The sequence below is a fragment of the Callospermophilus lateralis genome, chromosome 7, assembly GCF_048772815.1.
Source record: "Callospermophilus lateralis isolate mCalLat2 chromosome 7, mCalLat2.hap1, whole genome shotgun sequence".
Classification (NCBI taxonomy): domain Eukaryota; kingdom Metazoa; phylum Chordata; class Mammalia; order Rodentia; family Sciuridae; genus Callospermophilus; species Callospermophilus lateralis.
The window spans coordinates 15292452-15302183 of NC_135311.1; the positions used below are offsets into that span (position 1 = coordinate 15292452).

The window sequence follows — 9732 nt, forward strand, 5'->3', positions numbered from 1 at the left end:
TAGTCAAGTGTGTGTGTGTGTGTGTGTGTGTGTGTGTGTGTGTGTGGTGTTTTTTAATCTATTGATATAATCATGTGGTTCTTGTCTGTAAGTGAATTAACATACTGAATTATGTTTATTGATTTCTGTATGTTGAACCAACTTCGTATCCCTGGGATGAACCCCATATGAACCTGGTGCACTATGTTTTAATATGTTTTTGAAGGTGATTTTCCAGTAATTTATAAATAATTTTTTCATGTATGTTTATTAGAAATATTAATCAGAATTTTTTCCTTGGTGTGTCTTTGTCTGCTTTTGCTATCAGGGTGATTCTAGATTTTTAGAGTGAGTTTGAAAAGGTTACCTCCTTTTCTATTTTATGGGATGATTTGAGGAGGACTGGTGGTATTTATTTCTCAAGGTCTGGTAGACTCCACCAAGAATCCATCTGGTCCTGGTCTTTTATTCTTGGTAGGCTTTTGGTGGTGTATTGTATTACATTGCTTGAGTTTGATCTCTTTTAAATTTCTGTGTCCTCCTGATTCTATTTGGATAGGTCATGTGTACCTAGAAATTTGTTGATGTTGTCAAGATATTATGTTTTATTAGAGTGTGAATTTTCAAAAGAGGATCTGAGCATAATCTGTATTTCATAGTGTTCATTGTGATCTTTCCATTTTCATCACTGATACAAAACACCTAACAAAAATGAAAGCATATACTGTGGCATTTCTAAGCAGAGATAAAAATTAAGAAGGAGACCCCACCATCTCTCTACATGTTCCCCTGGAAGACAATTGGAATGTGGAAACAACTATGTTTATTGCATGTAGAAATTTTAAAATGAGAAGAAAATAATGTCCAATATTACAGGTCTTAAGAATCAATTTTTGCCAAAGGAGGCCAATCTTACATGGGCATTTTTTACCTATACTAAGAAATCTTTAACATATTGCACATACTCCCCCAAACCAAGATTAGAGACAAATGACAAAACAATAATGAATGATTTTATTGTGCTTTATATATGTCAAACACATATTTAATTACTCACTCCAACAATACCAGAAGGAAGCACTAACCTGACCCACACTAACGGATGACATACACTGAGGCACAAATCATTAGGTATGATGACAGTTTCCTCACAGTAAATTGTGGGACCTGAAATAAATGAAGGCCAAGTCTGAGGAGAAAAAAACATAACTAAACTCTTTACAATTCTACACTTGAATAAAGAAAATACTATCAGTATGATATTATTTTCCTGGATATATATATAATTTAGTTGTAGATGGACACAATACTTTTATTTATTTATTTTTGTTTGGGGGACATGACTGACCCCAGTGGCTAGGCAATCACTATATCACAGAGCTACACCCCAGGCCAAGACTCCTATTTCTGCTTATCTTAACTTTACATCAACAGGTTGTGGAATATATTTTTTATATAAGCAGCAATATTTTAGATACTTCAGATCAAAGCCAAATACAATAGCATCTTCAATTTAAGAAATCTGCAGGGAAGATAGAAAGTCTGACCACTAAATCACATAATTTATGCTGTTAAGGAAAACCTGAGGTTTACAGGCTCAATGACAAGAGTAAGATCTGAGCACTTCCATGAAATAAGTGGGAGTGTACAAAATCATTACTCAGAAGAATTACAAATGCTTGAGATAAAATTTATTTTTAATTCATATTTTATTTACTGTTTCCTGTTTTAGAGTTTGGGATAAAGCCAGGTCTCCATTCATGGTAGGCCAATTCTCTACCTTGGAACCACAAACCAGCCCTTAACTTGAAATTAAGGTGAAGAATAAGACCCTATCCTCTTTACAAAGATATTTGTTGTTAATCATGATTCTAGACATTGTAAAGGTGGCAGACTGGAAGCATGGCAATGAAAAGCTGTTGCTGTCAAATGCTCCTGTTTTTCTTCCCAGGATCCTGATGAAGATGGACCAACATTTCAGTTATGTTGTCATAAGAAATGCCTTCTATCCTCAGGCTGGCATTGGGATCTCAGCAAACACCTTTCTGCTTTGTCTCCACACTGCTGCTGTCTTTGTGGGCATTAAGCCCAGGCTCACCGACCTCCCTGTCACCCACCTGGCTCTAACACACATCCTCATGCTCCTCACCATGGGCCTTTTGGTATCTGCAGACATTTGGGAAACACAGGACATTCCAGGTGACTTCAAATGCAAAGTGCTTGCCTTCCTAAACAGGGTCATGAGGGGACTCTCCATCTGCACCACCTGTGTCCTGAGTGTGCTTCAGGCCATCACCATCAGCCCCAGTGGCTCCTGGTTGGCCCACTTCAAACTGAAATCCACAAATCCCATTGTGGGGCTATTTGTCTTCTTATGGGTCCTCACCATGTCCCTCTCCAGCAACCTGCTCCTCTGCACTGTGGCCACTCCCAATAAGACCCAACCTGGCCTTCTGTTTCTCACTGAGCGCTGTTCCTTTCTGCTCATGAGCTACAGGAGCAGGACCTTCTTTCTTGCTTTCATGGCATTCAGAGATCTCCTATTTCTGGGCCTTATGGTTCTTTCCAGTGCATATATGATACTTTTCTTGCATAGATATAAACAAAGATCCAAGTATCTCCATAGCCCTCATTTTTCTCCAAGAAGTTCCCCAGAACAAAGGGCCACTAACACCATCCTGTTGCTCATCAGCTGCTTTGAGATCCTGTACTGTGTGGACTGCATCATTTCCCTCTTCACAGGTGCAGTGTGTACCAGTGACCCCATCCTGCTTGGTCTCCAAATGCTCTTAGCCAATGGTTATGGCACAATCAGTCCTTTGGTGCTGATCAGTGGTGACACTCAAATAATTAAAAGTCTAAAAACTAAATGGAGAAACAAAGGTCAGTTTCTGTCTAAACTAATCTAAAGCAAAGTTGACACATTCCTTAATTTTTTTTTCTCTAATTCATAACATTTCTCCTCTGACCAAAAAAACAAAACAAAACAAAACAAAAAAAACATTAAGTAGTTTTAAATAGTATTAAGATACTATTTAAAACATTAAATAGTATCTTAAAACAAATTAAATACTTATCAAGTACTTTGTGGATTTCTTTTCTGTATAGGCATCTGGGTTTTGTTCAATAGTTTTATTAATTTTCACTATATCTGGTATCATTTGATACTATAAATTTTTAGTTGACATTGCATCTCAGACCTTAATACTGGGTCAGTTTTCTTTCTTCCAGCTTTGCAGTTCTTAAAATTTCTTTCAATGAAATTCTATTAGAGGCACATTGATGTCTTTCTTTTTTTTTCCAAAAATAGATACATGCTTATATTCAAGCGACTCAGGAGACTAAGGCAAAAGGATTGCAAGTTTGAGGGCACCCTGGGAAATTTAGTGAGACTCTGGCCCTACATAAAAAAATTGCAGAAGATCAGTGGTGAACCACCTTGGAGTTTATTTCCCTGTACCAAAACCATTACAACAATAACAACTAAACCCACCAAATACCTTGTAATAGCACTTCACCAATAGAATGGCTTCATTTATAAAAGAGGGGGACAATAACTGTTGGTAATTATGTGAGAAAATTAGAAACCCCACAGAGTTTTGGTAAGAATATAAAATGATATAGAAGGTATAGAAAATAATTGGATGTTTGGTAAATATTTAAACATAGAATTACCCTATAATCTACTAATTCCATTCCTAGTTATAGTGCCCCAAGAATTGAAAACAGATACTTAAACAATTTATCATGAATGTTAATGGCATCACTATTCACACAAGGACAGAGATGAAAACTCAAATGTCCATCAAGGGAAGAATGGATAAACAAATATGTATGTATTTGTATGTTTATCTTCCTGAGTAAGCACAGGTACATATAGATATATTCATGTAAGCAAATATACAACTATATATAACGTCTAGATGTATGTTTAAATATTACTCTGCCATAAAAATGAAGTATTGACACAGGCTGCAATGGCTGCAACATGAATGAACCTCAAAAATGATAAGTGAAGTAAATAAAGTCAAACATGAAAATTCACATGTGCTTTAACTACATTCATATGATGTATCCAACAACTGGAAATCTTAGAATAAGAAAGGAGAAATGTGATTGCCAGGACCTTGGAGGGCATGAGAGTCAGTATCTGCTTATCAGATACTTGGTTTTCTTCCAGGCAGGGATTAAATGTTTTAAACAAGGTGAATGGGGGTAATTGTACCACAACATTGTAAATGTAACTACATCACACATTATATACTGGGCTCTCTTTGTGAGAACTCAACCTCTATAAAATAAAAATGAAAAATAATCCTTAAAACACTAAAGTCTCTTCAACTATAGTTCAAGGCGACAGAAAAGAACCAATGAAATCAGACAAGACTTTCTTAGCTCTGTATTTGAATACATGACCAGGGTAACTTCACATCATGTGCAACCACAAGAATAGAATCCTCATTAGAATAAATTATACTCCAAGCATGTATAATTTGCCAAAATATATTCTACTGTCATGTATATCTAAAAAGAACAATAAAATAAAAAAGAAAGGAACTATGGAGTTACAGACTCTCAGATGTACTTTGCATCACCCACCAAAACATGGATTGTAGCACTGAATTCAAGAAATTGAGAGCCTCAACTGTGTCAGGCACAATTCCTGGTTCAGTATTTACTTTGTCTTCACCTTTCCAGGATTCTGAGTCCTGGTTGGAAGAATTCTGATCTTAAAGATGCATAAACAAAGCCTGAGAGAGAACTAATTGTTCCAAAATCACCTTCCATGCAGTCTAAGTCTCTGATGATTGCATTATGTGAATTCCAGTTTACTACGTAACTGTCACAAAAATAAAGTCAGTTGTTGGGAGCTGCCCTGAGCATGAGCTAAGACCCCCCCTCATGGGTAATGGGGGTACTGGACGGGCATCGCATGCCACACACTGTGCAAAGCTGGGGGCCTTTGCCTCCACTTGGCAAGGCAGTGCCTCAAGTCTGGGCTTGAGCTTTAACCAATGGGATGGGGCAACAACTCCTTTGAAACACTATCCTCTGTCTTATTTGGGTGGAATATTCTATTACATGTCTTTTCTCTTACAAATAGAGGGTTTCCAGGTGCACCCTCTGTCTCTTGCTCTCTTGCCTTGTGACATGGAGGAGGACCCCTGAGGTCATAGATTTGACCCAAATCCCTGCTTTGTGAAAACAGTACATCTGTGTTTCTGTGGTCTTTTCATTGCCAGCCTAAGCCCCACAAATTGATCTCAATTCCATTGCCCGCAAGGCATGTGGGCAATAGGTAGCACATGGAACAGAGACCACTTGCCTCCTGGACTAAAGGTACCTAATGGTGTGGCTTTCTCTCCACTACAAAAAGAGTACTTATATTTTCAGAGTATTATGGATTGGTTCTTGAAAGTACCAGGAGAGAGAAAAGTGAGTCAGATGTTAAAAAATAATTAAATATATGGAATTCTTTGTCTTCAGAGAGAGTCATCTATTTCAAGATTCTGAAGACAATAATTAGGCAAAAAAAAAATACAAAGAGTCCAGCTCATTCAGTTTTTTGAAATAATTAGGGACACTTGCCTATGATTTTGTGAGGAGGAATCAGCTGATTTACATACTTGGGAGAGGCTCTGTTTGACCAAACTGAACTTACAGAAATCTGACTCAGAGTTCCAACTGGCCTCCTCCATAATCTGCCCAGGCCCTGCCTGCCCTCTGATGCTGCCTGCTTCTGTGGAACAGAGAAGTACTTACCCAGATGGACTTTCAGGAGGATGTGATGACCTGAGAAAAACCATCATAACTCATCTCTCTGCAGGTCTGCAAGTTTAGTGCCTCCATAAGTGTTTTGGGATTTCCCCTGGGGAGGAGTACCATGGTGTCCCAAGTAGAACATTTCACTTGCTTATTAATTTTTTAATTCTTTCCTGGATGATAGTACTCAGGGGAGAACTGTACTCAAAAATTTTTCCTGACATGAGTTCTACTGATGAAGAGGGGTGAAAGACCTGAAGGGTCAGATCACGTAGTCAATATAAATTTCAGGACTTTGATCCCAACTTTAAATTAGTGTGAACTTATTTCATACTTTGCAATTCTTGGACTTTGGGGTGAGAGATTCCTGGCATTTTCTGAGTCCTCCCAGTGGCTCTGAGGGCCCTCTTCCTCCCATGTGTGACAGAAATCCCCTTCCCTTAGCACTGTCACATAGAGCACTTGGTTTCTAGGTACTACAGGGTCCTGTGTTCCATAATTTCCAAGTCTTCAACTTTAGGATTCAAGCTGCCAGTCAAACTTAAAGAAGAGCCAGACATGGTGAAGCATGCATGTAATACCAGTGGCTTAGGAGGCTGACGTAGTATTGCAAATTCAAGGCCAACTTGAGCAACTTGGTGAAGCTGTAAGCAACTTAGTGAGACCCTGTCTCAGAATAGAAAGGGAAAAAGGGCTGTGAATGTGGCTCAGTGATTAAGTGTCCCTGGGTTCAATCACTGGTACAAAAAAAAAGACAAATAAAATTTAAAAGAGGATTTAAAAAGAAATGAAACAGCATGTATGTGTTTGTCAGAATAAACTCAACTGTTATGTACAGCAATTAAACCTTAATTTAAAAGTTCGTAAAGTCCCCATAATAAAAGAGAAAAGAAGCAAAATATGGAAAAGTCAAGGCAGAGCTGGTGGATGTGGTTGAGTTGATCAGAGGCCCACTGACCATAATTAAGGCTGAGGCAGAACCCAAGCAGGACTATGTTCTAAGAAAAACTGGAAGGAGATCCCTGTTCCCAACTACTGGAGCCAAGAAGAAGCTCACACTGTCCCTGGTAGAAAAAAATACATATAATTATAATTCAGTTTTCAATGTAGCCTATACAAAATTATATGAAGAATTATCAGATATGTGATCCAAAGGACCCTATGGTATATAGTCATAGGCAATAGCTGAACATATCCTTTACATTTGTTGTGACAAAACTATAAATATCTTTGTAAAAACTATTTGGTTTGAGGATGTATATTGCTTGCTTTGGTTGATTATTTGTCTTCCCCTGTAGGGACACAATATGTTTATAGGGTAGAAACCCTATTGCCTCAGATCCATGCTGATAAATGGATAGAAACAAAAAAGAACCTGAAAAAACAAAAGAACACATCACCCCCCCCCCAAAAAAAAATACAAGATCCTCCAATAACAGAATTTATTGATACCACAGTGGAAAAATGAAAGAAAAGGAGATTAAAATGAACACATTAAACTGATCCAAAGGTAATGGATAATTTAAGTATTGAAATTAGAGATAAAATTCAGGAAGTGAAGTATCACAACAGAAAAGAGAGAGATTCTGAAAGACATCAAGCAGAAATCCTCCAAATGAAGTAATCAATAATCCAAATTAAAGATTCAAAGGAAATCATCATCAACAGACTAGACCACTTGGAAGATAGTATCATGCAATGAAAAAAAATATACGTATAACCTTGAAAATAGAGTTTATGGAGAATAATTTTAAGAGACCATGAACAGAACTTCCAAGAAATAGGGGGTAACCTGAAAAGACCAAAAGTAAGATTGGGATATTTAAAGGAGCAGAGATAAAAACCAAAGGAATGTATTATCTCTTCAGTAAAATAACATCAGAAAATTACCAAACCTAAAACATAAAATGGAAAATCAAATGCTGAAGACTTACAGAACCCTGAATGTATGAAATTATAACAGATTCACACCAAGCCACATGATTATAAAAATTTCTAATGTACAAAATTAGGGTAGAGTTTTAAATACTGCAAGAGAAAAATGGCAGGTAACATTAGAGGAAAACCAATTCAGACCTCATCTGGTTGCTTAACACAGACCCTCAAAGCTAGAAGGTCTTCATATAATATTTACCAAGCTCCGAAATAAAATGGGTGCCAACAAAAAATACCATACACAGCAAAATTAAGCTTCAGATTAGAGGAGTATAAGAAGCTTTCCATAAAAACAATTAAAAATTCACAACCAGAAAGTCTGCACTACACAATATTTTCAGCAAAATATTTCATGAAGATAAAATTTTTGAAAAGTAAAAGCCAACAAAAAGATAAATTACACTAAATAAATAATCAAAGGAGAAATTAATTCATAATAAAAACTAGAAATAAATAAAAAATGACTGGGAAATGAGATCATTTCTCAATAATAGCCTTAAACATAAAAGTATAAATTCATCCATCAAAAGACATAGACTGGGAGATTGGAGTAAAATATACAATTCAAAAATATGTTCTCTTTGAGAGACTCACTTCATAGGCAAAGACATCCACAGACTGAGGGTGAAAATTGAAAAGAAAAAACCCATATCACACATGTCATTGAATGAACAGAGTTTCCTCCTCATATCAGACAAAGTGGATTTTAAGCCAAAGTTCATTAGAAAAGACCAAGAATGACATTCTATATTGTTTAAAGGAATCATACATCAATGAGAGATAACAATAATGAATATTTAAGCCCCAAACAATGGAACATCTATATACACAAACTATCTCTTCTCAATTTCAAGAATCAAATAGACTATAATACAATAATACTGGGTAACTTTAACATACTCTGTCATCACTGGATAGATCCTATAAACAAAAACTAAATAAAAAAATATACTCAAATATTATAATCATTAATTTAGACTTAACAGACACATATAAAGTATTTTATCCATCAATGATGAAGTATACTTTCTGCTAAAGAGCACATGGATCTTTTTCTAAAGAGATAATATCTTATACCACAAAACAACTTTTAACAAATACAAAAAATAGAGAATATATTATATCATCTATCAGAAAATAATGAAATAAAATTAGAAATCTAGGGTAAAATAAAAAAAATGAAGACTAAATAAAATGTTATTGAATGTCCAATGGATACCAGAAAAAATCAGGAATAAAAAACCAAATCTTTCAAGTAAATGAGAACAGCCACACAGCATATCAAGATTTCTGAGACACTACGAAAGTAGTTCTAAGAGAACAGTTCACTGCATTGAGCTCATTCATTAAAAAAAAAAAAAGAAAGAAAGAAAGTCAAATTAAAAGAAAATTAATATTGCATCTCATACCCTAGGAAAAGAACAAATAAATACCAAAACAGCATAAGATAAAAAATAATTAAAATCAGAGTTAAAATCAATAAAATTAAAACAAAAGAAATTATTCAAAAAATTGACAAAATTTGGTTTGTGAAGTAAATAAAAAAATTGATAAACCATTAACATAAGCTAATAAGGAAAGATAAATTATTAAAGGTGAGATAAATTATTAAAACTTATGATGAAAAAGAAAATATCATGACAGACAGTATAGACATCTGTACTAAAATACAGATAACAATTATAAATTATTTTGAAAATTTAACTCCGATAAAATAGAAAGCCTTGAAGACATCAACAAATTTCTAGATACATATGGCCTACCCATACTGAATCAGGAGGATGTATACAACTTAAACAGATCAATTTGAGATTTGAGGATGGAATAAAAATCCCAAGGTTGATTTAACATACAGAAATAGAAGATGCCACCAAAAGCCTACCAACTAAGAAAATCCCAGGATGAATGCTCAGCTGAGTTAGTTCTAAAAGTCCCTCCATAAAAAATTAACATGAATTATCTTCAAATTCTTCCATGAAATAGAAAAGAAGAAAAACTCTTCCATACTCATTCTATAAAGCTAGTAACACCCTTCTACCAAGACACAACAAGGAA

At 35.4% G+C, this 9732-nt stretch overlaps 1 protein-coding gene across 1 annotated transcript; it reads left to right on the top strand.

Annotated features, from left to right (window-relative positions):
- The first annotated feature begins 1844 nt into the window (after nt 1–1844).
- On the top strand, nt 1845–2888 carry LOC143404047 (putative vomeronasal receptor-like protein 4). Its single transcript, XM_076862407.1, has one exon. The coding sequence runs from the start codon at nt 1845–1847 to the stop codon at nt 2886–2888; it is 1044 nt and encodes a 347-aa protein (XP_076718522.1).
- Nucleotides 2889–9732: the final 6844 nt, after the last annotated feature.

Excerpts from the sequence above, each read along its gene's own strand:
- LOC143404047 (XM_076862407.1), top strand. The coding sequence starts at position 1,845 with ATGATTCTAGACATTGTAAAGGTGGCAGACTGGAAGCATGGCAATGAA.